Source organism: Anoplopoma fimbria, chromosome 13 (assembly GCF_027596085.1).
Source record: "Anoplopoma fimbria isolate UVic2021 breed Golden Eagle Sablefish chromosome 13, Afim_UVic_2022, whole genome shotgun sequence".
Lineage (NCBI taxonomy): Eukaryota > Metazoa > Chordata > Actinopteri > Perciformes > Anoplopomatidae > Anoplopoma > Anoplopoma fimbria.
Window position 1 is genome coordinate 339,999 of NC_072461.1, and position 27,755 is coordinate 367,753.

The 27,755-nt window shown below is 39.6% G+C and overlaps 3 protein-coding genes across 5 annotated transcripts in view; all 3 read right to left on the minus strand.

The window, feature by feature from the left end:
- Nucleotides 1-5,223: 5,223 nt before the first annotated feature.
- Nucleotides 5,224-13,415, minus strand: slc25a37 (solute carrier family 25 member 37). Its single transcript, XM_054611552.1, has 4 exons — nucleotides 13,138-13,415; nucleotides 9,410-9,638; nucleotides 9,039-9,095; nucleotides 5,224-8,215 (listed from the first exon to the last, which is right to left on the minus strand). Exons 1-4 carry the CDS (start codon nucleotides 13,303-13,305, stop codon nucleotides 7,686-7,688), a joined length of 984 nt encoding a protein of 327 aa, XP_054467527.1. The 5' UTR covers nucleotides 13,306-13,415; the 3' UTR covers nucleotides 5,224-7,685.
- Nucleotides 13,416-15,772: 2,357 nt separating this feature from the next.
- entpd4 (ectonucleoside triphosphate diphosphohydrolase 4) lies at nucleotides 15,773-22,417 on the minus strand. Of its 3 annotated transcripts, none has more exons than XM_054610958.1 (13): nucleotides 22,339-22,417; nucleotides 22,053-22,162; nucleotides 21,466-21,663; nucleotides 21,156-21,361; nucleotides 20,795-20,945; nucleotides 20,510-20,613; nucleotides 20,136-20,195; nucleotides 19,850-19,980; nucleotides 18,327-18,493; nucleotides 17,901-18,225; nucleotides 17,642-17,727; nucleotides 17,393-17,554; nucleotides 15,773-16,952 (listed from the first exon to the last, which is right to left on the minus strand). In XM_054610958.1, exons 2-13 carry the CDS (start codon nucleotides 22,058-22,060, stop codon nucleotides 16,730-16,732), a joined length of 1,821 nt encoding a protein of 606 aa, XP_054466933.1. In that variant the 5' UTR covers nucleotides 22,061-22,162; nucleotides 22,339-22,417; the 3' UTR covers nucleotides 15,773-16,729. The 3 variants fall into 3 exon arrangements, with proteins under 3 accessions (XP_054466933.1, XP_054466930.1, XP_054466932.1); XM_054610955.1 differs by having other exon boundaries at nucleotides 19,826-19,980; nucleotides 22,339-22,416; XM_054610957.1 differs by lacking the exon at nucleotides 22,339-22,417 and having other exon boundaries at nucleotides 19,826-19,980; nucleotides 22,053-22,170.
- Nucleotides 22,418-23,243: 826 nt separating this feature from the next.
- Nucleotides 23,244-27,755, minus strand: part of si:ch211-214j8.12 (uncharacterized protein LOC100000539 homolog) — a 4,984-nt gene continuing 472 nt past the window's right edge. The window contains exons 2-5 of the mRNA XM_054611448.1: nucleotides 26,805-27,074; nucleotides 26,353-26,519; nucleotides 24,725-25,899; nucleotides 23,244-23,986 (exon numbers count right to left, since the gene is read on the minus strand). Coding sequence (XP_054467423.1) covers nucleotides 23,593-23,986; nucleotides 24,725-25,899; nucleotides 26,353-26,519; nucleotides 26,805-27,074 — 2,006 coding nt within the window. The 3' untranslated portion in view covers nucleotides 23,244-23,592. The remainder of the gene's footprint in view (nucleotides 23,987-24,724; nucleotides 25,900-26,352; nucleotides 26,520-26,804; nucleotides 27,075-27,755) is intronic.

Here is a 27,755-nt window from a genome sequence, read left to right on the forward strand (position 1 = left end):
ATATTTAGGCTCTATGTTCACTATGAAAGTTGATTATTTGTTATTTTGCATTGATTTTTAACCTATTTTAATTTAGTATCAGTATCAGTGTGCCATATTAAGTGAATTTGTTCATACACATTCTGTAATTTGTAAGCTTTAAGAAAAATGATTTTAAGACAAAATCACGTGTCTCGTGTTAACGGACATGATGTGGGTTTGCACAATTAAACATTTGATCACTGATGTCAATTGCAGCACTGTTGATTTATTCATTATCAAATCATTGAAGTTACATTTAACTTTTATTTAAGAAGTGTGTCAAACAGTACAGTACATTACATTACAGTCATTTAGCAGACGCTTTTCTCCAAAGCGACTTACAGTCAGTAGTATGTTACATATCATTCACCCATTCACACACTGATGACAGGCTACCATCAAGGTGCCACCATCAGACTCTAACTAACATTCATCATCCAGTCCACACCGATGGCCTTCAGGAGCAACTTGGGGTTAAGTGTCTTGCCCAAGGACACATCGAAGCCGGGTATCGAACCACCGACCCTCTGAATGGAGAACTACCTTGCTCTCCACTACGCCACAGTAGAGTACTTTAGTTATAGACAACAACTAGTTTTCAGCAAACTTTAATAATTCTTGTATTTCTAAATGATAATACCAGTGTATCAAATGTTTTGGGGATTTGGAACAATCTATGTATGGGACAATTATTTGTAAGTAACTGTGAAACAGCTGGGCGTGGACGGTAATACTATAATACTGACAATGTGAGTGATTCATACTGGAGACATTTAAAGCATCTATGTGGAGTTAAGCTCTGATAATACAGCACATCTACACAAGAAGATAAGACCAGACAGAGATGAGGGTGATATAGTAAATGAGGGCCAGAGAATGAGATCTGATTCCTTTAAAGAGCTCGTGACCTGATTACATGGAGATAAACTGACATCATGAGAAACGCTACTGTATGGTCTTCAAATAAAAATCCCGAACAGATTAGTTTATAGAAAGATTATAGCGGTTTCAGTCAAAGACAATATGAACAGATGGGAAAAGATATGAAATACCAAAATTGTGATTCAAAAAGAACATACAGTATACAGGCACAATCACAGAAAGTAAACAGTACTGCACTGTAGGAACGCACAAGAATAACCATCATAACCTTCCGACAATATTGAATCTAAAGGTTAAAGGCAAGTTTATAGTTTTGTTAAAGTGAGTATTTATCAAAGACTGTAGAAGAAGATGCCCGATAATGAATGTGATACTAATTATCATTGTAACAAAACCTGTTTGTTAGCATGATTACCGTTGTGGGACATACAGAGTGCGAGAGAAAGTGATGGAAATAAGAAATAGGAATGCCATCTGACATTGTGGTAAAATATTCAGTGGACAGTCGTGGTTATTCGTGAAGGTTTTCTTGGGCCAAATGTTTGAATGTAAAACTTATTGCTTTAAAATAATAATCAATATGAATAATGCTGGGTTCCTTACTGCTCCCATGGGCTCTCTACTTATGGCGGTTGAACATCTGTATAATCTGGTCCCATGGCAATTTAGCCAACAGCTTTAAGGACGTCTTTCAACCACCTGCAGGTGTGTGACAGAATGAGGCAGGGTATGTCTTTGAGCTGTCCTGCCACAGATAGATACTCAGGTAGATGCACTTTATCTTACAGTGTTCTGATATTATCCATGCCTTGAATATAGAATGTTGCCCTCCACAGAGGAGGTCGCTGCCTGCTTCATCACAGGGCTGAACCTTCAGGCTCAATGGAGTTTGAGCGCCAGTCATTGTGTGTATAGCAGTTAAGTTATTTACATGTTCCGGGTACTCTTCACTGTAAGTCATGCCTCACACTATGCCGCCATCTGACAGCTTAAAATCCATTCCCATTACATCTCTATTTATTCTGACCCATATTTTACATTTGATGCCTTCACAGTATCTCGAATATGTATGGTGAGAATTGCTGAAATACTAACTAAATTGTCAAGTGCGCCTCTTTGAACAAACACGAGGCTGTAAAATACTTTCACAAGAGATTTCTATCATTTCCTAAAAGAAGGGTTGTCCTCTACTGTAATGTGTGAGTTTCCTAGAACTATCTATATAAAAGCTGAATAGCAACAATGTGGCCGAGCAAATGAAAATAGCTTCATGCAGGTTAGTATTCTGGGTTGTTTGAGTACAGTGCTGATAAGATGGCATTCAGGATTCAGGGCTTCACATATTTAAGGGGGGTAAGTTTGTGGTGACACAACCAAAGTGTGAGCAGAGGACTGATGGAATTGATAGAAGGAGACTTAAGATATCTCACGCCAGTAACCTGTCTGACTTTGTGAAGTTGCTGCCCTCATGGGGATTAGTCTTATACCTACGGCAACAAGTATCATGACCTTGTTTTTATATTCCTTACTGTAAGCGTCGGTTCTGTTATCCTCCTAAATCTCTCTGTGGAGAGTTTTCATCAACTCAATTTTCGAATCTAGAAATAGAGCCTAAATGAGCCTAAATTGTACTATACTATTCAAATGAGCAGAAAGTTGAACATATTATTGCGTTTCTTTGAATGTAAAAACTAATCTTAATGGTTTCCTCTAAACTAAAGTGAGGTCTTATCAACAGCACCATTCATTCTAGGCCCTTGGAGTAAACAGGTAATTAGACATGAAGAGGGCAGATAGCATCTGTTTTGACGGCATTGAACATCTGACAGTATCTCTCAGCGTCTCTCAGTGTCTCAGGACTTCCACGAACACGCTCATCAGATAAAGGAGCTTGTTGAAGGGTGAAGCTGAAGGTTAGGAGAACTATTATATTTTGCACTTGCCATTGTAAAACCTGCACTTCCACAGGCTCAACTAGACACGGTACATTGATTCACAAACACAGAAGACTTAAAAACAACATCCTCTTGTCTGTTTCTCTCTCTGGTTCAGGGGGTGCCTCTAAATCTGTCTGTGCACCACCTGGATTAACTGGATTTGGCAAGTAAATGATGAAAAGCAGCGAGGAGGAGTGTATAGCATTACTGCCTTATCTCCTCTATACTTTGATGATAGGTTTTGCCAGTCTGCCTACATAAGATTTTCTTGGATATAGGAATAAAGCAGGTAGATGCCAAGAAACACAGTTTTAAGTCTCGGTTCTCAAGAGTTGATCTTTTTTTGTTTTTAGGGATCTGATTGCGAGGTGCAGTGTGGTGTGTAGCCATCATCGTGCTCTTCAAGGTGGCCAATGATGCTTTGAAAAACAAGCAGATCTTCCTAACAGATGAGGAGAAAAACCAAACCCCGACCACAAAGACAGTCTTTGTCACTGCTCCAATATGCCGTGACTGTCTGACAAATTTGTTGGAGTTGATAAGGAGGTTTAAAACAGCCCTGATCTTTTCACATGGGAACACTCGTAAACTTCCTTGGATAGTGTAACTGGATCCCTCATGTTACGGTACCAGTAGAGCAGCTGCCTTTCTTCTCCCAGCAGCAGTGTGTGTGTGTGTGTGTGTGTGTGTGTGTGTGTGTGTGTGTGTGTGTGTGTGTGTGTGTGTGTGTGTGTGTGTGTGTGTGTGTGTGTGTGTGTGTGTGTGTGTGTGTGTGAGAGAGAAGTAGGAGGAAGACTTGCAGACAGAGAGAGAAGAGTAATGTTCCAGTGTTCTTATCTGTGGGATAAAGATATCAAGTAGTGGGACAGTTTACTTCAGATAAAATGATTAGAGAACAGTATGACAAGAGGAGAAGACATGGGCCGAGGGGGGCGTTCATTGTGCGCTTCAGATAAACAACCTGCTCACTGGCAAGGGCGAAAACTAAACACATCGTGGAAAACAACCTCACAGCACAAGTGTACGTGTTCTGAGGCATGCTGGTTTGAAATAAAGCTCTGTACCGTCTCCATCTCAGTAAACGATCAGATCTGCCTTGTTTTTGTGTCTTTACATGAAGGACACACGTGTGAAATAGAGCATTCACCTTTATGTAAACAGCAGAATAAATTAAACTCTTATAATTACCACTGTGAACAATACGAGACAAATGAGGACATGCAAAAATGTTAAGTTTATGCATCTGTGCTTTTTATGCAATGTGATATTCACATTGGTATTTTGTGACCATCGGTAATTATACGAGTGCAACAGTGCTGGACTGATTATGACATCAGCAAGTGTATCCAAACACAGTAAAATCACAAGTCATTATCATCTCTACCTGTGAGGATTGTTACCCATGTGACTGTGCTGACAACCTAAACATGATACTACATCGCCCTCTGCTGGAGCTATGCAACTCCTGCAGGATACAGACCCTACTTTTAACACACATTTCAAACACATTTTTTTTTTCTCTTAAAAGCTATGCAGATAGTTTTGGTTTTGAGACATTTGTCTTTGTGATGTCTATGTCCTCCCAAGTGCCATTGAGTTGAATGGATTTTGGCTTGTGGTGCTACTGAAAACTACATTGAAAGAATGAATCTACGACTTCTCTTTCCCATAAACTCAAAGTTCAAAGTGTACCAATGACTCTGGATAATGGATTAAACAATAGTTCTTGCAAAACACCAGGTAGACAATGTCCCCCTCGAGAAAATGTAGGTTGATGGTTCATATTTCTAAAAATTTTACCTAAAAATGTGTCTTCATTAGGAACCTCTAATCATTTGTCACAAACTGGCTCAATGAATGTGACAAGGAGGGGAGAAAAGCCAAGTTAAGTGTTTAAACAAACAAATATATCTACAAAAGAAGAGCCAGGTGTGTGGAGACTTATTGCATCAGCAGCGGGTGGAATGTATGAATGAGTGACAAATGTGTTGACGTGTTTCTAACCTTGGTGGAGGCCTAAACAGGTGCCGCAAGATAATCAGCGCAGGCAGAAAGGGAAAGGTCATACCTACATTCATGTTAAAGGCTTTTACTCTTTTGGATTTAGTACTAATTTAAACTCTCTTTTAGTTGTTATAAGGACAGATTTATCTCAACAGCAGTTAGACAGTCAGTGTTATCTCAGGTTTCTTGTTCAGGTTGAAATATAGTAGTACTGGAAAGAAGGTCATTTCAACTAAAGCCCCATTAACTATTGTATTTTCTTGCAGAAAGAATACAAACAAAGCAGCAGCATTTAAAACACTCCGAGACAGGACTTGGAATACCCTAGCAAATACTGATTTAGTTCAGAGACAAAACACACACAAACACAGCATTCCTCACTTGCATGTTTATTTCAGCTCCAGTGTTACATACTGTAGCAGCATTATCACAATCATTTCATATTTGCATGGTCATACTTCCCAGCATTCCTGTTCTGGAGATGGCCATCTCACAAACCCCCCCCAGCTCTTATTTCAATCATTTGTGCGTACTTAAACTATTTACATTATGAAAATCACCATATAGAATATTTCCTTCCTCCTTTAAAATGTAAGCATCCATTAGAAACACTACTTTGATACGTTTAAAGAACTCGGACACAAGTGTCGCAACACTATTTGGGAATTATGATTCACCATTATTAATTAACATCCCAAATATATAAAGATATGATGGGGGAAGAGTGCTGATTGCAATAAATCTAAAAACTAATCTGAATGGCTTCATTCTACTTTTTTTTAATCATATAATTTACTTAATATCAGGAGTGGAGTTTTGTCAGTACACCTAACAGAACAAAATGGGCAACACACTCACTTAACTCGATTAGAAAAACATATCATGAATCTATGCTAATTGAGCCACTTTTATATTCAAGCTGGAACAGTTTATGTATTTATGTGAGATCCATATCACTTGTGCGTCTGAATTTTAAACAAGTAGTCAGTCTAAAAACAAAGTAAAAAAAACAAATAAGTCACTATGTCATTTTCCAAACATATTTGAAAACCTTCAAAAAAATAACATACAATTTTCACTTTTCAGCTGAGTCAATGAAAAATGTTGAAGGGGAAAATGGAAAATACCTTTCTGACAATAAGCCTCTACAGGATTTAGAATTCAAGTGATTAAGCAATTGAACACGACTCTGGTTGGAAACTATGGGGCAAAAAGGTGGCTTGACAGTTCACACAGGCAGGCAAATAGCATTGCAATTACAGGTTAAAAGTAAGATGCATAGAATACAATGCGTGTCTTTGGTATAGTAACATCACCCCACTCTACAAGCACAAATAATCTGTTGAGGGTGTGTGAGACCACTGGAATCTGACGAACTCTGAACTTCAGCAAAGGAAAACAAAAATCTCCATGATTAAAAACAAATAAATCTAACTGCTTGCTTGATTACATCAATATCTGGAGGAATGTCTCGACTGCCGAATGGAAAATATTCAAGAGGTTGGCGAGAGCAGAGAGTGCACAGGAAATGTGAAACTTCAACAGGATGAGTGACAATAAATGAAATAGCATTGCCTGCTCACCAGCCGATCAGACTGTTACTGGTCTCATGGTAACAAAGAGATCACCCAGATTCAAAATAAAATAAAAGTTACAATGTAACAGAAAGTCTGCACTTTGAAGTTTCAGTCATACTTTAAACAATAGTTAATATGTAATCTACAACCTTTAGGTTCAAGGTCAATATGACACACATTAAAAAAAAAAAAAACAGTACAAATGCACATCAAAGTTGAGAAATGGACAACATCCCAAGTAACAGCATTGTTTGATCAAGATGAGACTATATCTTCTTAGATACAGTCTCACTCACCCTCGCCTGAATACATATAAACAAGCTGCCTTCTTTCTACAACAGGTATGATTCTTTAAATGGGACTTTAATTGTGCATGATTCAGGAGCAATGTTTAGTTTTACAAGGCAAATAACTGGACCATTACTGCCTACACACCTTGATACTGAGAGAGAAACAGGGTCTATCAGTAGGAAAATATGGTATTTTTCAAAATGCTGTACAAAAATAGAAGTGCTGCAGAGTGTGGTGCAGACAAAAAAAAAAAGTTTCAGTTAAGCAAGTTAAACTTGACCTCAGTTATGACATAAAGATCTGCTATAAGACTTAACCTTATATCAGAATAAAACATTCTTTGCAAAAAAGACCAAAGAAAAAAGAAACATGGAAATGAAGATTTTCTAGGGCAAAAAGAAAAAAGGGTGAAGCAGTGTTTAATGTTAATGAGACACTTGGAAAGCGCAATGTTCCATCTGCTGGACTGAAAATGAGGAATGTGTTGTGATGTCTTTTCTTTTTATAAATACACAATGAAATAAACAAACAAACAGCATTGTGTTTCCTCCACATCCTTAAAATATAAGCCTCTAAAAGCTAACAAAATAAATTAAAAGTTCCAACTTTTAGAACTATAAACATCATTCAAGAAAACTTAATTCTACAGCCTCATCATGTAGAAAAATAAAAAAAAAAGAGTTTGGAGAGTTGTGGTCCATGCGATTGTTGGGCGGAAGAGGAAGAAGACGACGACCGTTAGACTCTTTTCACGTGGATCTCTGTTGCATAATCCTGGTTGTGCAACACCTTAAGTTGAAAACACACAGATTTAGGTGAGTGAACAATAAGGAAAGCCATTGTCTGCCACTCCCTGTAACAACTTCCCTGTGAGACAATAACTGATGTTATTTCCTTAAACAGCGCACACTGAGCTCACACAGTTTCAGGTTGCAGTCTTCTTCAATCAGCTTCAGTAGTGGTGTGGTTTCCGTCACATCGGCCTCTGTCGTGCCTCCTGTTCAATGCGCTGCTTTGTCAGGAAGTACTTAAAGAACTCGTACACTGACCAGGCGATGGCAGTGGAGGGCATCTGGTATATAACCCGAGCTTGGGCCCCTTTGAAAAAGGCCGCTAGACCACCGAGCCGGTACACTGTCCTGAAGGCGTTGGCCATTCCCGATAAGTGTCCGCTGATATTCATGGAGTTGAGCGCTACGTTCTCTTGTGTGTTGAGCAGAGTTTTACAAACGTCAAGTGGAGTGGTTATTGCTGCTGAAATGGCTCCTGCTGCTGCTCCCGACACTATGTGGCTGCCAGGGTGGTAATGTCTGTGAGGGTTCAACTGTTCCTGCATCAGCTCGTATGTGATGAAGTGAACGGCCTGGAAAGGGATGTTCATGGTCAGCTGGGTGCTGTAGCTGCGGTAAAAGGCTCCCAAACCCTCAGTACGCGTTACTGTTTGGAGGCAGTCTAAAAGTCCTCGATATGGCGAGTTGTACATTTGCATCCTCTGCTTTACCACTGAGCCATGGAGAGACACAAGTAACCGTGTTAGCATGATTTATCACGTACATTTCATATGAATTCTATACAACTTTACACTTTGCATCATTATACCTGACAAGTGTGTGAAACAAGAAGAGATGAAAGAACAAACTTTACTCTGCAAGTGGACAAGGGGTTTTTGAGGGAGCCTAAGGATTATCGAATTAGCAAATTACAACCAATTTAATCAACTAATGAATTATATTGTGCTGACCAGTACAGTCCGAGAACAGTGTTCAGATCTGCTGTTTTAAAGGATATGGCTAGGATTATTTTATTTTTTTATTCCTGTTAACATGTCCCATGAAAACAAACCCAACAATGGATCCGTTTGTCTGTGTGACCTCTCCTGTCTGTGGTTACCAAACCCAAGCTTATTTATTAATGCTGAAATCATATCATTTTCTTAAAAAGCTGCACAATGTTTTACTCAATTCAAATAGGAAAATTGCGATTGCTGTTGACAATTTTCTGCTGAGGATTAATCCACATTTTGTTGCTCTAGTGTGTATTTACTGCAGCGGTGTACTGTACGTGGGATTTACAAAAAAAACTAAAACTAGTGTATACGCAGATTGTAGTGAAGAACATGTCTTCCGGTGCAAATATGTGGCTGATTGTGTCTTTTGGACAACAATGGAGCTCTATCTTAAAGAGGAATACAGTCTATGGGGTATTGGAAACACAGATAATACTTGTTTCATTCATTGAAGGTTTTGTTCTTTTCATGGGACTTGTTGACAATAATGAAATCATAGAAATGAATCAACTTTTTCTATTAAAAGTTTTCTATTCTTACCTTCTGCTGGGTTCATGATTGCATCATGGAGAACAGTGGCCACACTTCCCGCCAAACCTGTAAGTAAATTAACATATCTCGTCAGGTCAAAGTTAATGAGTTTAGTTTACAAGAATTTAAATAATATTAAAAAAATTTAATAGAGTTCGGTGTGATTAACACATTTTTCATGCTGTATTAATGCTAAAATACACTGCATATCCCAGATAGCATGTTTGGATTTTTGATATTTCACAAATGGCTTTACACCTCCCTATGTAAACAAGATGTGGCATTAAAATGATGAATCCTAACTACACTCCTCCGGGCCTGGTGTGAAATCTGTTAGTATGACGATCAAGTGATCTGTGTCGAGATGTCGGAACTTGTACCATTGGCTAAATGGCTGTTTCCTCCGCTCTGAATGACGTCACTAAGTGAACGTTTGACCCGTTCATAGCAGGCAAAGTAGAGCGCATGTGCGGGCCCCGCTCCCAACATGGTGATGTTGAGGCCCCTCAGCGGTCTGAAGAGCCCCTCGGTCTGGATGATCCTTTTCAGAGCCTGATACACACCCCTGTACTGTGCATTTGGATCTGGCTGCAGGCTCTGCATCCTCGTCTGAAAAAAATAAAGAGATTTTTAAAGCATTGTTTACCATTTGCTAAAGATCTAAAGCCTAGTCTCTGCATGAATGTGACTCTAAGTGGCTTTAAAGTGCGCACCTGTAGGCTAAACCATGATCGATGTATTGTTCCCCCCCATGCCGGCACATTGTTCTGACATTAAGTGTACTTGGCAGCAGTGAGGTCCTGACTGGGCGATGCGTGTCTCTCCCAAGGCTGGTGTGGGAGGCTGTGGCAGCTCTTTGTTTGATTCAACCGTGCCAAGTTAGCTGGACACCACAAAGCATGTTTTTATGTGCAAAGAGATCTGGGGCTGGCTCAAGAGATAGGCCGCGTCTATCTTCTTCAGCATGTTTCCTTCCTTTGGCTTAACAATAAGATATCAATTCCTTTCCGTTTGATAAAGATTTTGGTACTTGGGGCACACAGAACTTGGTAGCACAGTTTACATTTTAAGTTTGCGTGACTGAATATATGCACTACAAATCACATTGTTCTTTTGAAGGTCAGAGGAAAAAGTGTGATTTTATTTTTAAATATTCATTCCAACGAATGGATACAACCGTTGAACTACTTACAATATCAGCTTGCTCTCAAGATAATCTGAAGGGTAAATTATTCTGGGTAACGCACAGGCAGTTCAAACTGTATCAAAGGACCGGGCCCTTTTATAGTGTAACTATATGAATACCTGATGATAAAATAAATCTCATGCACTTAAGACCTAAAATAGCAACCAAAAGTTTAATACTCAAAGTGCATAAAAATGAACAGATAAATAAATTATAGTAAGGTCTCTAAAACTTGGTTAAAATTTGGGGAAATGTTCTTATGGTTTAAAAAAAGGCAATACTACTTGTTGGTCTGTGAAAGGATGTGAAAAAGAGCAAGTTACTTCTTGCATTGACACAGAATACCAGAGAACGATGATTCTCAACCACAAAATGACTCTTGTCCAGGCCCATCGATATCCTTATCAGACTTTTACCTCTCTAATACTGATAACAGTATTGGCCTTAAAAACAGCTTGGCTATATCAACCATGAAGTGAAGTCTGTCAAATGCAACAAGTATCTGTGTGCATCCAATGAAAACATGTCGTACTTTTGTAAAACAATCTACGATCATAAGGACTGCACTAACAAGAGAGAGTGTAGCAATAAAGAATGAATCAAAACGTTGAGATAACAGCATTAAGTGTGTGAAGAAAGCTGTGGTCTAACATGAAACTTTAAGGAACTGTTAAGACAGAAGATAAAATGTGGTGAACTATTAGTCCAGCAGTTTCAAGTCTAACTTTAGAAACATCTTTAGGTTATCAATGGAATATGTTGTCTGTATTTATGATTTATTTGCAAATAAACATTTAAAACTTTTTCCTACAGTTAAATTAATCATGAGCACTGTCTGCATATAAATATGTCATCTTTTCATTGTCCACCCAACAAAATAATTTAAGCATAATACTAAAAAAGGAAACACCCTCATCTATTACATTACACATCTACAGCAGTTTACTAATCAACACAACAGAAGCGCAACAGCATTCACACCCTTTACTGTGGGAGGCTGATTCAATGTGCAAATCAGTGATAAGATCCTCCTCCCTGTGTTAGGATACTCCCTGAGTCCTTTTTTACTTCTGGGAGGTTGAAACATGAAGTTGAAAGTTTCAGTGGAGTTTGTTTCAAGTATCTACTAAACAAGGTCTTATAAAACTGAAACCTTGATGTGAGATTCAGATTCATTACTCAACTAAACTCGAATAGGAAATAAATGAATGATTCCAATTTTGAATGAATTCAAAATATGTTCTCTGTCAACTTCAGCCAGAAAGGTGTTTGTGTAAACTGAGAAACCTCAAGAGGAAATGACAGCAGTGGTTTGTGTAACAGAGGCTCATGGGTTAATTTGGAAAGACTATGACACTGAAACAAAGAGGATATAATGTACTTTTTTTCTTGCAGTATGTTAATAAAGTTGTCTTTATCACATCAAGAATATTTTTGCGCAGAACACCAAATCATCAAAACAACACTACATTGTTAGAAAACAATAGCTGAGCAGAAGAGGAGGATTGCAGGGACAAAGTTCACTCAAACCAACACTTTGTGATCAGCTTTGCAAACACAAGCCAAATGTTTAACACTAAAAACTAGCCATTCATTTAATTTAGTTCACGAACATTAACTTCAACATTAGGCTTTAACCTCAAGATGTCACTTATTGATCAACAACATTTGTTCTTTTGATTTGCATTACTTGAAAAGTGCTGAAGTTAGGAAGGACGTCTCTGTTTAGGTTATGTTTAGTCTTTGTATTACCAAGGCTGGTCCAACAACTGGAAGCTTAAAGAGCATCACATCAGTAATTTGAGCGTTAGGTATGAATGTATGAATTACGTTTTAACAAGAATGACCTCCAAATGAATATAAATCTGCTATGAATAAACGAATATGCTCATATCGTGCACAAACATATGCTATAAGTACATGCACTTTACTACTGATAATAACTGCTTTGATAATATAGTGCATTTGGTTGTATTGGTACTTACTGGGAGCAATGACAATGGATTAAATTAGGTCTAATACAATAAATAAATACTGTGCAACAAAAGGTCTTGATCATATTAGTGAATAGATTGAGAAATTGTAAAATAGTTTTGGTTAAGGACACAGTTAACATTGGTTAATTGGTCAATGAGTGGCCACGAAAGTACAGCTTTCTAACTTCTGATAATGAACTGATCTTTAACAGTGGATAACAGTGGAGGTCATTCTCATGGTAGTTTTACATTACATTACATTACATTACATTAGAGTCATTTAGCAGAGGCTTTTCTCCAAAGCGACTTACAGTCAGTAGTATGTTACATATCATTCACCCATTCACACACTGATGACAGGCTACCATCAAGGTGCCACCATCAGACTCTAACTAACATTCATCATCCAGTCCACACCGATGGCCTTCAGGAGCAACTTGGGGTTAAGTGTCTTGCCCAAGGACACATGTTTACAGCACAATCAGGGACTTGACCTTCACTTACCCTACGTGGGAGCAGGGTTAGTCTGGATAACTTCTCTCTTTACATGTTATGGCCTAAAAACAACAGCCTGGTATCAGGACAGCATGGAGACATTACAGGTACACAGGTACACAGAGACACAGGTACACAGGTACACAGGACACTGTGACACTGTGACAGCGTTACAGGGTGACAGCTTGTTGTTATAAAGTTAACAGTTAACAGTTAACAGTTAATCGTTAATAGTCACATAGTTAATAGTTACATAGTCACACACAGAGGAGCTGTTACGAGCTGCTCAGGAACACGTGGTGTCTATCCTACAGTAACCGGCTCCACGAGTTTACGTTGTGCTGTGGACGAGCTAACGAGGCTACCCGGGTTACCAGCAGCTAGCAGGTTAGCACGGCTGGTCTGGGTCAGGGTTAGGGTTAGTCAGGGTTAGGGTCAGGTTAGCACAGACCTTGACGGAGTCCACGGGGTACATGACGGTGTGCTCCAGCACGCCGGCCACGGCTCCGGCGGTCATGTGCGTGGTCACGGAGACGTGCTGCCCGAGGCTCTCATAGTCCTCATAGTCCTCTCCGTCCTCCGGAGACATGTCCAGCGAGGCCCCCGGGCTCAGCTCCATGCGTGGAGGGCTCTCACTCTCTCTCTCACTCTCTCACTCTCTCACCCTCTCTCTCACTCTCTCTCACCCCTCCCCTCCGTCTCCTGTACGAGGTAGAGCCCGCTCAGAGAGGCGTCGGCGGCGGCGTGGACAACCACAACATCACCCCTACTTACTGGAGCTCCCGGGTGACGTAGGCGGCGGGGAGGGCGTGGCTAGGATGAACACGGACCAATCATATCGCGTATGCTCAGCAATAGGGCGGGCTCTTGGTTTGGAGGCGGCCAATGAGAAGTCCCCGTGCTGGAGTCTCCTCTGACGCGGCCCTGCTTGTCTCGATGGTCCTTCTTGAAGAGATTAGTAGGTTTGGTCTCCTTATCATTAACTTCTGTTTGTTACTACAGAGATATCGTGTTGAATATGTGATATTCACACCCACAGGCTATTTAACTAAAAGTGGCAGCTTCATAAATATTGATAGCAAATATTTCTTATAGGCTCAGTTCCCATTATGCAGAAAAAAAGTCAAATTATTAATATATTGGGTTATTTCTGCTGATTCATTAACATATAAGCATTTATGTAATGCTGTTTTTGATCGAGGTGAATCCCATTCTTACTACTTTCAATTTTTTCCTGATTATTTAATTAAGAACACTGCATCATATGTTATCAACTGATCATATGTATTGTAAATAAAATCTCAAAGACTTGAAAAAAGTAACTTCTGAAGTACAATTCGGCCTCGGAGATTCAGTACACTAATAATGCTTATAATAATAATAATGGTATAAGTTATTTTCGAGCTGGGAGCGCAATGTGCTTTCTTTAGAATAAAAATAATAGAAAAACAAAACAAAAGGAGATTTAAATGATTGATTTAAGTGGAAAATTAAACATGTTTACAACTGGCGCATCTCCGCTGAAAACCATTGCAGAGCGTAAATAACAGACAGGATATATTTCTTACTTTTGAATAATTGTTTTTTTTTTGGTTCATTTCTTTTTCTGGATACTCTGTCAATCCACTTTTCTTTTTACACATCAGAGAGAGATCTGAATTTTGTGAACTATCAGTTGGTCAAAATATCTGTTTTTTAAATGATATATAAAAACACGCTGTGTGGCTTACCATTGGCTGAAACACAAAGCCCACAGCAGCAGTGTAACATAATGACTCAGCGTTATAGGAGCCTTGGTTCTTAAAGAGCCACTTGTTTGAACAGTGTTGTTACAGCTAGTATACACATGTTTAGTAGGGAAACTACATTCATTTAATTTTGTTCTATACTGTTAACAAAAAGGCTCAATATCTACAATATGACCTTTATTTGGACCAGTCTAAATGACCAAATGGTGAACCAAACACTTTGTATTATAAGAACTGTTAAAATTTTTACAATAAAAGTACATTCCCATCCAAGTTTCAATCTGGAAGTGCGATAATGTACTGATTTATAATAGACCAAGGTTATTTTACTGTGGAAGTTGTAATGAATGAAGGCTATTAAGGCTACAATCACCTTGTGGATACCGCAGGATGGTCTAGTGTGTCCCACATGCAGAGTGCATCAAGTATTAACTCTTCTCTCACACAGAGTGCATCAAGTATTAACTCTTCTCTCACACAGAGTGCATCAAGTATTAACTCTTCTCTCACACAGAGCGCATTAAGTGCTGGATGACGAGAACCCGGAATGTTCCATTGATGGTTATTTATTACATATTTATCATAAAGTCGAGTATTTTTCAGCTTTTATGGCAAAACTGAACACTGTAAGTAGTCTCGATGAAGACATTTGCTCAACAATTCTAAGTATATTCCAAACCTGATGACCCTCAAATGTTATTATTGGAGGACCTCAGTACATGCGCTGAGGTTATATGGTAATTATTGAGTGTAAGGAAATCCTTCAGATTATGCACAATGTAACCCTGTTAAATTCCCCTATGTTTGATCATGCTGAATCTGATCATGTAAGCTTTGACTGAATGAAACCTAGCCTGATTACCTAAACTAAGGAATTGTTTCCCACCTGGATGTCATCAGAAGGCTGGTCAACAAAGATATGAAAGTCACTAATGAAAAGAAGCAACCAGAGGGGGATGACCGAGCCAAAGTATAAATAGAGAGAACAACTTCCCATCGGGGTGCACATTTCATTTAACACTTGTCCTGTGTACCTTTAATGCTCCGAGCATTAAAAGTGTGACAACACTGTCAGAGATTATTGTTTCGTTTCTCTTTGTCAGAGGGGGATTACAAAATTGCAACAGCAGTGACTCAAACAGATTACTACATTTGATGCTCTTAAGTAGCGTTTAAACTCAAATCCCAAAGTCTGGACTTTTCAGTGACAGAGTTTGGAGTACAATACATTATCCTTTAAGAACCACTGGTTTCAGATTCACTACAATGTAATACAGACACTGTTTGATTAGTCTGATCTCTTCCTCATGAAATAAACAGCCAGACAAATATACCATAAAAACTTTATTACTGAATTGTAATCTGACAACACTTATTTCGCATTCATCTGTGCAAACATTTCACTATAGACCGATTCCATATAAATAATGGGGCATGTGCTCTCATTTACAATCCCCTCACAGCAGTGATATGACGGCTTCTGAAAATGAAGTCCAACATAAATATATGCAAAAGGTACCTAACTTTAGAGTCAGATGACCCAAATAAAGAAATTCAGCAGGGCTTTAAGAGATATTGATACTCTTGACAAAAGAAAAGATGTATTTTGTAGGGTTCCCCAACAGTGGCAAGACATGTATTGCACTAGTATAGCTCTTAAAGGCTACTTGTCCTGTTGAAGCATAACAAACTGGGAGAGACGCACAAAAAGCAAACATTCCAGCTGGGAAGTGCATCTCAAGTGCCTCTTCCACCGATTATAATTCATATTGCATTTTTGAGGTTACTGTAGAAATAGGGAGCGCTTGTAACATTTAACAACTATAAAAACAAAAAAAGGAAAAAGATGTGATCAAAGAAATAAAAGGCATAAAGAAAGGCAAATGTCCAAGGTGTCCAACTTTGTGAAATTCAAAGTATAGACTATATATATAAATTTGGGTGTGGAAGATTTGATAGTGAGCAAAGTACCGTTATATCTGTCTTAATTTAATAATAAAATAGAAGACACCTGTAGACAAGAACAGGCAAGATAGTGGATTCTAAAAAAGGCATGTCATTATTAAACAAAATAACTTAAACACAAATATCTTCATGGCTCAGGAAATCCTGAAGACTCACATATAGTCTTCCTCATATGTCTATTTCTCAATAACATCTCTGTTTCAACGCGCAGAAGTGTTTTCAGGGTAGCAGACTTCAAAAGCTCACTGAACAAGCAGATGGCCTCAGAGAGAAAATTAGATCGGCTTTTGAAAGTCAGACATGCTTTCCAGACTTTACGCTCTAGAAAGTTTAGAGGTCGATAGGGATTGTGGTTGAGCCAAGGCCCTCCTCCAACCACGGCACAGAGGAAGGGGTGCAGCGCCGATGGATGCGACGGAGTCGCAGTAAGTACAGCATAATAGACAACAGCACAATGAAGAAACAAGCCAGGAATAAGTAGTGGTTGTTGACAAACGAGAAGCTGTGCCGCCAGTGAGAATGCACTCCTTTCAGGCTTTCCTGAGGGATGTCCCTGGAAAAGGCAAAAAAAAGAAAGAAAAACATAGATATTAGACCTGCTTTGAACAAAGAGATACTGTGTATACAAAAATTCAGTTCAGGCGCTGTTCATTTAGAACTCAATTAGTAAGATCAGAACCTCCGCTGTAGAACAGAGGAAGTTCTACTTGATATATCGATTCTTGGAAGCCTGCTTTATATTTATGCAGAGGGACATGTTATAAGAATGAAACTAATCAAAATGTATCTTATCCAAAGTAAGATGGATCAGGACCCAATAGTCCATTAATAAATCATCAAGATCATGAGATTGTAAGATATTGAAGTTCGCTGTTATCAAAGATAGCTCTGAAGATTAGCCGATCACTCCTACACTTACATTAAAGAGCAGGTTATTATTTTATCAGAAAAGTGACGAAGAACGAGGAATTAATGCGAGAAAATCCATCTTACCTCAAAGGCAGAAACCGTGTTCTGTAAAGAATAGCTCCAAGAGTCCATTGGACCTCCTTATCATAGACCAATAGGGCAGTCTTCAGATTTGTATAATTGGCTGGGAAAGAGAAGCCTGAGTGCAATACTTCATACATCCATGCTGATTTAAAACACTGGTACCTGCAGGCATGAAAATAAAACCATGGATAAATATTTTTTTCTTAAAGTTGATCGTTCGAAGCAGTTTGATAATCCTGCGTGACTTACTTCAGTCTGTGGAGGTCAGCATGTGAGGCATACAAGCCAGAGTCAAAACGCTCCCTCAGAGTCTTCCACTGGGTGGAACAGTAACTCTGTAAATGTTAAACGACAACATCAGGAGAGTTTCTAGTGGTAAGACATCAATTAATAATCATATCATAACCTCCGCTGCTTCCAAATAACTGGGGAATAAAAGGGAATTTACGGGGGGGTTTATCTGGCATGCTTCATGAGAGTAGACGTGATCTTTCCATGTATGGTATACCTTGGCAGCCTGGGCATATTTGGAAGCGTTATAATCCCCTCCCATGCGCAGCACGTCCTCCGTGCAGTAGTAGAACTCAGAGAACCCGTAGAACTGACTGTTGATGTAGTCGATGGTGGGCTGGTAGATGCCGCTGAGCGAGGTCAGAGTCTCATTTGTGCGGTTGAGGAACGGCTGGAGAATCAGTCTACACTGTTCAAAGTCTCCTGTGCCTCGCAGATGCAGCTTCTGTGTCGATGGACCAATTTCATCCTGCAGGTCTGCGGGTAGACAAGGGTCCGGGAGAGGAGACTCTGCTGTCTCACCCATATGCTGACCTAACAGCCTGGAGAAATCATTAATACAGTGTAAATACACATAATACTCTGTACTGCGATACAAAAAAAAAAAAAAAAAAAAAAAAGGGATTAGTGTGTGTGATCTCACTTGTTTCGAGAGGCACTGTTTCTGATGACGCTCTCCTCATATCTTTGTCGTGCTGCATTTCCTCCAAAACCCAGGAAGGTTGACACATAAACACGATAAACATGCTCTGTGCGATGGGCATCACACCCCAAATTGAACTCAGCCAGTAAGTTCTTGGCAACTTCCTCCTAGGGAAAAATAAAAAAATCAGCCTGGGAATGATGACACCCTTTGAATATAATACTGATATTTAGTTAAAACAAATATTAATATAGTTTTACTGTATCTCAAAGCATAGAAGAACAGAAGCTGAAACTATCTGACAAAATTATGTGAAAATTAAATTGAGCATCTAAAGAAAATACAATCTGCCTCATCCATCAACTGTTCTTAAGAAGAAAGTTCTTCTTAAAACCCATTTACGCAGTTTTCCCGAAGATTCTGACATTCACCAATGTTTTTTTATTTAAGAACAGAACAGAACACCTATCGTAGTTTAAAGTGTTCCTTTGGGGGTTTTTTTCCATACATGACAGCATATAGAAAAAAATGTATACATTTAATTTTTTTAATAAAATTATATGAAAGCCTATAGCTTATTTTCAGGCCTGTTTACATTTTAGGAATGGACTGAAACCACCACCAAGCTGTGGCTTAGTAGCCCATTTGCACTACTTATGTTACTGTACCTGTAAACAGCACAATACTCTTTTAGGCAATAGCATAATTATAATTTTAAATACAGTAAACTATATTTTAAATACAGTACTACATTATATTGTAGTGTATTTGAATTATACAGAGTACAGTACTCAGCAATATAAAAATCATTTGAAACAATGAATAACATTCCGTAAATAGCAAAACTATCCGTTTCATTACTTAATATTCTTGAAATATATATATGTAAATGTCAATTACATGGTGATCGCAAAGGTTTCAATGGTTTCCACTGTATTTTGTTTTTAAAGCCTTTTTCTGGGGATTGTCAGGGTGTTTACCTTTGCTTATTAGGATAAACTGGAACAGTCATCGAGTTACGAGGACAACATTATAAAAACACAGGTACGAACATTTCTGTGGTTAAAGAACACATCATGAATCTGACGTAGACTTCTCTTAGAAACCTTCTCAACAACAAATTTAATTTATAAAAAAATCGTCCGATAAGGCCCAATGAGAGTCAAAGGGACAATTGGTGTATGCCGAACCTGCTTATGTACGCAAATCACTAACAACAAAAACTAAAAATCTAGACATGGACAACCTCCATTGGATTTGATGGTCACTACGTGTATGACTTAATGTTTTTAGTCCAGAAATCCTGCTATGGAGTCATGCAACAGGCTTACAGTATGCCTTCAATAGTGATGAATGGAGAGCTGACCATCTCCACGGGACAAAAATGGAGGAGAGAGGGTTTAACCAGGGAATGAGAGGTTGAAAGGAGGGAGAAGAACAAAGGGTGAGTGACAAAAACCAAAGACAGCACAAAAAAAGAATTGGTTGTGGATAATAACCTGCTGTGGTGAAGCAAAGCTTACAGTTTTGGGCACTTCGTATGCGATCTGTGTGGAGACGCCGCCCATGTCCAGGACACCAGCAGTCCTTTTCCTCATCGGCGCCTCCTGCTGATCGCTGCCTGGGACATGAACCTCCACAACAGCTTCGCCATCTTGAAAGATTGACAGGAGAGAGGTGAGATAATTAGTAAGAGCAGGGATATCATGTGAATACTCTGTTACTACATATTTGTTAGTGAGGTAGACGAAACGATTTACTTTTTTTTTTAAATGGCAATGTTGAATTACTACTTGCTTTGGTCCTTACCATTGTGCACATGGTTAAACCTTCCGAGGACAAAGTTTATTCCAATCCATGCATAGACACCTAAAGAAAATGATTACAAACTTATGTTAATATAAACACTTTTACCAGCATTTTCATTCTTGCACCACTTTTAAATCAGGTTCTATTCAATGGAAATTTGTTAAACATGTTAATTTGCCTTGTATGACAAGTGTGCAGTAATCTTTCAACGTAAATTACGTTGTGAATTTAAAATATGGCATTGTATTGAATATGCTACAATAACAATGTTTGATAGAGTCCTGGATGTAAATAAAGCAGTAGCACTGCAATACATTTTAGCTCAGCAAACTGATATCTGATACCTATTTATTCTTGTAATCCTTTTTATTTACCTTCCTGTTTTCCAGAAATCACTTCCACATGGGAATCAGAGAAGAGGAAGTTGAAGTGGACTGGGATGTCAGTTCGCAGGTCTTCAAGAAGTGCTTCTTGTTGACTGAGAGTAAACAATCCCAAAGACGGCATCATTAGATGTATGACATTTATAACAGTAATGCTTCTCTCTTTTCAGTTACACTTGCTGTTTGAACATTTCTTGCAACTATATTTCTATCTGGAGCTTCTGGAAGTAGTGCAAGTTTACATTCTAAGATTATGCTCATTAAGGCCGACTGTACCTTTCAGGAAGGATTCTCATTCCGGCTGTGCACAGGATGTACAAGGGTGTTTCTTGGTGCTTATTTTTGGGAATGTGTTGGGCTGCAAAGCTCAGCAGTGGATAAATATAGTCACTGGCTTTCTCAGGTGTTTTAGCCAATTCAGAGATACCTAAAAGGAAAAACACAAGGACCAAAAGTATATTTTATAGAGGGTAAAAAACAAGCAAGCATGTAAGAGTTTGTTTTACGTTAAATTTGATCATTTGAGAGTCTTTAAACAAACAGCGCTAACTGTTAAATAATGCACATGTCCTCTCCCTTTAAATAATGTATTGATTAACAAGAAACCAAGCAAGGCATTCAGCCAGGCGCATCTTACCTGGTTTGATCTTCATGACCACTGGCTTGCGGTGTTGATCTCTCATTTGCCGAATGTCCAGGAGTTCATGGGGATTACCATTGTGCCGGGGCCAACAGTACACAAATACCCGGGAGCCACTGCTGCCACAGTCCACAACCAGGCCATAGCTCAGGTTGGGGTTGCTTGTATCTGTCGCATCCACATCAGTCACCTTTGCCAAGTGCCTTTCAGAAAGAAAAAAACAAAGAAAGAAAAGAGTATTGTTAAGACAAAAACTTGCATGTGTTGATCTTAAACATAAACACTGAGCAGATGTTCAGCAGCTCACCTGTGGAAGTGATTTTCCTCTCTGATCCAGCTGGCGTGGCCCTTCCCAGTGACGAGCAGCAGGTAGAGCAGCCCCATGAGGCACAGCACCAGGCCGATGAAGAGCAGCTGTCTGAGGGAAGGTGTCAGGAGCCGAGGAAGAACCTGGGACGAGAGGCTGAAGTGCCACGGGGCTGGGAAAAGGCAGGAAAAGCTGATTCTGCCAACAGAAGAGAGAAGGAGAGGAGAGCCTGAGCAGAGTATGACTGTCACAGGTATGAAGGAGAGGAGAGCAGAGTATGACTGTCACAGGTATGAAGGAGAGGAGAGTATGACTGTCACAGGTATGAAGGAGAGCAGAGTATGACTGTCACAGGTATGAAGGAGAGGAGAGCAGAGTATGACTGTCACAGGTATGTATGACTGTCACAGGTATGAAGGAGAGGAGAGCAGAGTATGACTGTCACAGGTATGAAGGAGAGGAGAGCAGAGTATGACTGTCACAGGTATGAAGGAGAGGAGAGCAGAGTATGACTGTCACAGGTATGAAGGAGAGCAGAGTATGACTGTCACAGATATGAGACATGAGACAATGGCAGCAGCACCTACCTTCCCATACTGTGGATTGTCTCTACTTGTTACAGAACCCGTCTCCTGAAGATGGAAGCTTTGGCTCGTTCCATGGCCCCATCATGACGTGTCTGTGGATACCTGGCTGTCTAGGAGACTTTACATCAGTGTAGCACACATGCTGTGGATTGTTTACTTGTTACAGAACCCGTCTCCTGAAGATGTAACTCACATGTAACTCACATGTCCTTTACTGAGACTCACTAGCACACATGTGAGGGTCCCCTCTCCTCTGTGAACAAGGACATGCTGTCCAGATGCTAACCTCTGCTAACGCTGAGCTAACGTGTGTCTCCGGTGAGTGACGTGGTTCAGACCGAGGTACGGAAGCCTAAACCGCCCAACATTCTTCTTCTTCTGCTTACTTTAATAGCGGGTTCAACCAGCAGTGAGGCGCATTACCGCCACCTACCGGCCGGAATGTGAACCAGGAACAAACTTTCACTAAGTCATTAAATAAATTCAGACTTTGTTCTTTCCCATCCCCCCTTAGTGTTTCCATGAACTATGCTTAGCAATAAATACACATATTATGAATTAAAAATAGAATAAAATAAAAAATGAATACAAATAAAAAAATGTACAGTATATCCACATGGGGGGCTGGTCAGCATGATGACAGACTGATTTAAATTTGATTAAATGTATCTAATATCTAATTTGCTTTTCTCACATTATAGTAGGCTAAACTATATGGTATAAAGTAATGAAGCTGTATTATGTATGTAGTAATATGCAAACCATTTGTTTTGTTTTTTCTCTTACATTCTTAATTATTATACTTTGTTAACCGTGTGCACTGTGCTTTGGCAATATTGGACTATGGTAACCATGCCAATAAATCACATTTTAATTTGGATGCTGTTTAGCTTAGTTATGTTATGAATTTATTTTCTTACATGCAACTTTCTAGTACTCACCTCTGAACAGAGGTACAATAACAGCTCTTCTTTATTGCAAATTACAAACATACCATTTAAATAGGTAGTAATCTTGGTAACCTTTGTTCAGTAAATATAAAATAAAATAAAAAAACCAACATTGAAAAAAATCTGATTGAAAAATAAATCATATCTATTTCCTGGAATATCTTGTGATCGTTTACTTGTAGTGTACTAAAAGGACACTATACATACTACCTCACACACAAGATACATGTTGCCTGTTAAATTCACTTATTACCTTAAAAAAACACGATAGTCAAAAGATTTATTTAAAACACAATAGAGAAACTACAGTGTGTCATTTATTCAAGGCCTTATGGGAATAACATGTGATTGATTTGATACAAGTATTAGGAACATATTGCAATCTGTCACTGGAAAAAAAGTCTGTAAAATCAATTTGTTTAGCATGTTATAGGACTTCATTTACAAAAATAACAAAAGTTATAGAGTTTTAGTCATGCAAGCTGATATACTGTAACTGACGTTGTTAAAGGTGTGCATTGTATTTTTGAAGTATTATTCATTCACCTTCAACAGTGCTGCCTCTGTTTTGGAAGCTGCTCATCTCTTCACTACAACCAGACCACTTGGACTTTACTGGACGTTTCGCATTTCAACCACTCAAGCTGTCTGATCTGCCAGCAGTAACTCACATCGACATACTTGAGTCTCTTGCTCCGTTGCATTACACTTCTCACTGTTATCATCTTCACATCAGTGCGCCGCAGGTCAATACGTTTTACACGTCCAAGTGGCATGGATGGTGAGTTTGTGGGATCTGCAAAGAGATACTGCTCCAAGTCCAACACGCGCAGTACATCCTGTAAAAGGCAGTTCAGAGGGCAGGGCAGGGAGACCAGGGAGATCTCCTCCAGTAAAGGAGAACCAGTCAGGAGGCACTTGAGTACTTTCTTCAGGGACATCCAGGACATGACAGGCTTCATTTGGCTGTGCTCATAGGAGAAACTTCAGACAGAGACAAGAGAGACAAAGAAGATGGATTACTTTAATAGGAAGTAGTAGTAGTTATAGGTGGAAGTTTACCTAAATACCTTCATCAAATAAGGATTTAAATTAAATTAAATTCAACCTGCTAGGAAAAATGATGTCTAAGCAGGTACATTAACCAAAGACAGCCTTGATAAAAGCTCAACATAGGAACTATTGAGTCTGAATGAAGATAACTAACTCAAACTGACTGATTAATGTCCCTGTTCCTCTTAGAATACAGATGTGCTGGTATAAAGTAGTGCAGAAATGACTATACTTAATTCAGAAGAAAACAAAAGTGTATAGAGTGTCACTCTTTTACCTTTAGAACCAATTTGATTGACTCTTGGGAACGGCATTTGTTCTCTTTATTCTAATTATTCTATGAATAAAAGTCCAATGCTTTATGTTGGAACATTCCACTTTCCTCTCAAACCTACACAGAGAGTTCAGAGGTCAGGGTTAGCTACATGACAGTGTCTGTGGGGCTTGTTCAGTGAGGTAGATGCATGGATCTAAGCTTCCATTTTCATTTTACTGAGATACATATCATAGATAAGATACGTGTTAGGTCTATGGGAAACACCATCATTTCACTTGCAAGACACAACATAGCTGCATTAAAGACATGATTACATGTGCAGTCTGTATCACAAGACAAACAATGGTCGTAAGTTCCTAGTGTACTACCTAGCATATCAACAGTAGCCTTACTTGAGTGTCAGAGAGCAGAGGTTAGGCAGCTCTGGTAGATCCTGTTCGCCCCCCTGATCCTCCTCGTCTTCTGCTCCCTGCGGGGTGGTGGGAGGTTCGGCAGAGATGAGCAGGTCTCTGAGTCTGGGACAGGCCTTGATGACCTCCAGTAGAGGGGTGTGAGGGCTGGTTTTTACCCCCTCCAGGGTGAGGGAGACCAAAGAGGAGCCTGCAACTTGCAAGGCAGGAAGGAGATCCACCAGAGGGCCGGTGTAGTGTAGCGAGAGGCTCCGCAGCTGGCCTGACCACGTCTGGAGGCCTGCGGCTAACAGGGACCCCTGGCTTCTTCCTCTAGTATTTTCATAATCATCAACGTTCACAGATACGGAGTGAATGTTTGGACATGCACGACTTAAACTCTCCAAAGAGTCACATGATAAACCCTTGACGTCCTTCAGGAGCAGGATCAGGCGTTCATCACCTGACAAATCTCTTCCTCTCTTTTTCTCCTCTTTTTGGTTATGAGAGCAAGTTGGCCCTTCATCTCTACTTGCATCTTCTTCACTCTCACTACTTTCCACTTCCTCTTCTTCATCTGGTGCTGCTCCCTCTTTCTTTTTCCTCCAACTGTCTGTGCCTTGTCTGTGCCTGCACTCCCTCCACACCTCCCCCAGCCTGGGAACTCCTTCTCTGTCAGTAAACTCATCTGTCTGGTCGAACTGCCTGTGCTGGATGAGGCAGCAGGCCTGTGCAAGACTCTCCATGGCCACTCTCTCCAGGCTGGGCAGGGAGAGAAGGAGGTAGGCTGCTGCCGCCACAGGGTCTCCCTCTTGTTCCCCAAAGCCAATATCCGAAGCCAGCAGACTGCTGAGCGGGAGAGGAGACAGGGGTGCAGAGCCATAAGAGGAAATCAAAGACTGGGAGGTGCAACGAGGTGACTTAGAAGGACAGTCAGAGGACGAGAAGGAACCCCCACCTCCAAGAGGAAGAAGAGCAGCAGGGGAAAGTAAATGACAGCGGGATATGTCCAGATGTCGCAGCAAACGACAGCGATGGGCAATCGTCCTGATTACACATCTGTCACAAGGTGTACCAGCCAGGGAGAGTGAGCGCAGGGCTGGAAGACAGCAGAGGGTTTCAGACAGGACCTTTGAGGGCAGCTGCTGGCCTCCAGATAGGTCCAGGCTCAACAGACCCTGAGACAAAAAGGAGGAAATATAAAGGCATTGAGGATTTAAAGGCCAGGACACAAGATATTAAAAGAACAGAACAACTTTTACTATGCTTAATAAATTGTGAATGTGTCTACCACTCCTGTTTATAGTGAGTTAGGGTGACACATCCAGGCAAGAAAACACAGTTTTATCTGGACTTTTTTGTTTTGTATAACTTACTGTCGTGCAAAATTATCCCAAAGAAAAACAAACCAGAAAAAATGTTCAAGCCCGGAAAATACATGGCTACATTCACCAACATATACTAAATGCTCATAAGGTGTGGATTCATAGGAAAATGTTCTTAATATCTGTCTCATATTTAGCATTTCCTCACTTGTAATAATCTGCCAAACTGAAACTTGGAAAAGATTCAAGACATATGTCTCTCTTAAAATAACTGATCCACCTTTTGTGCAGCGGATTCTATCTGACCTGGCAGCGTGCAGCAATGTGGGCACAGAGGGCGGAGGTGACCAGACCAGGACACCCTTCCAGAGACAGGCCACGGAGTTGGGGGACCAGCATGAGGTGGAGGGCTGCACGGGACATCTGCTTTCTGGTGCACAGGAGCCACGTCAGCTCCTCGACCAGCTCACCCGCTATATGTAGTATGAGTAAAAGACAGAAAGAGAGGCAGACGTGGATTAGAAGTGATCAATCATGCTGTTAATCAATTCATCTTTAGAGAAAGTAGATTGGAAAAGGCACTCATGTGAGTGTACATGACAAAAATCTGCAGCCCCTTATTCAACCTTTGAAAATGTATAATTCCAGTTATTCCCGGACTTTAATTTTCATATATATAACTCAGGAATTTTTCTGAAACAATGAATCATATAGTGCTAAAGTCCACGTGGTTAAACAACACGCCCTCACACACTCACGCAGTAAGTTGAAAGGCCCCATGATGTATCTGAATGAATAATGATCCAGGTAGTTATCGGCATAGTCCTTCGCCCACACTTCCTTCATGTTGTCTGCCAGGCTCAGCAGACAGAGACGAGTCAACGAAAGGACGAGACCTTCCTCATCTGTCCTCCTGCAGCTCCCCATCCACTCCATATTCTTCGTCCTCCTCCTCCTCGGCCGAGCCTTTGCTCCACCACGTTCACCAGAAGCTCGAAACAGAGGCATTGTCAGACAGGAAGTGGACTCTATGTGATGGGGAGGTGTTAAAAAAAAGGGAAAAAAATAATTATTTCTGATACCAAAACTATGTTTTCTCTCATCTTCTTCTAATTTTTCTCCTTTTTTTTTGCAAATTACCAAATGATTCTTATTTCTTAATGCTTCTAAAGATAACTTAATGCAAAATAGTAAAGAAAATAAAAACAATGTGCTTTGTTCATATTGCGCATGACATATTCAGAAGAATATAACTCACTCAACAATAGTAAATGCGTATTTTTCATTAAGTTACACTGCAATTAAATCAGTATCTAGACCAGGAAACAACATATCCCATAACAAAACACATTACAGTCATTTATGGTGAGCAAAGAGTATTTATTCTGTATTTGCTGCTCTTAAAATTAATGTAAAATCCATTTAATACTTTCCATAACCCACATTAATTATGACTTTTCTTGAAAATATGGAGATAAGTCAAGTTAAAACTGTAATAAAGTGAAATATTGGTTTCAGTTCATGGTCAAAGCACTAAGTGAAGATCACAATGCAAATGAAAACGTAAAAGGTAAATATTAAAATCTGTTATTAAGATTTAAATATGGTAAAATATTGTTTTTTTGTGCCAGTTCAGAGATGATCTCACTAATATTTGATTAGTGTTTAAACAAGGATGCAATGTATTTAACGTCATAGTGCAACTTATG

Excerpts from the sequence above, each read along its gene's own strand:
- slc25a37 (XM_054611552.1), bottom strand. The coding sequence starts at position 13,305 with ATGGAGCTGAGCCCGGGGGCCTCGCTGGACATGTCTCCGGAGGACGGA. Across the intron at positions 9,639-13,137 it reads ACCCCGTGGACTCCGTCAAG|ACGAGGATGCAGAGCCTGCA; the intron begins GTCTGTGCTAAC and ends TATTTTTTTCAG. Across the intron at positions 9,096-9,409 it reads AAACAGCCATTTAGCCAATG|GTTTGGCGGGAAGTGTGGCC; the intron begins GTACAAGTTCCG and ends ATTTACTTACAG.
- entpd4 (XM_054610955.1), bottom strand. Across the intron at positions 20,614-20,794 it reads ATGAGAATCCTTCCTGAAAG|TCAACAAGAAGCACTTCTTG; the intron begins GTACAGTCGGCC and ends GTTTACTCTCAG. Across the intron at positions 17,728-17,900 it reads AATATGCCCAGGCTGCCAAG|AGTTACTGTTCCACCCAGTG; the intron begins GTATACCATACA and ends TAACATTTACAG.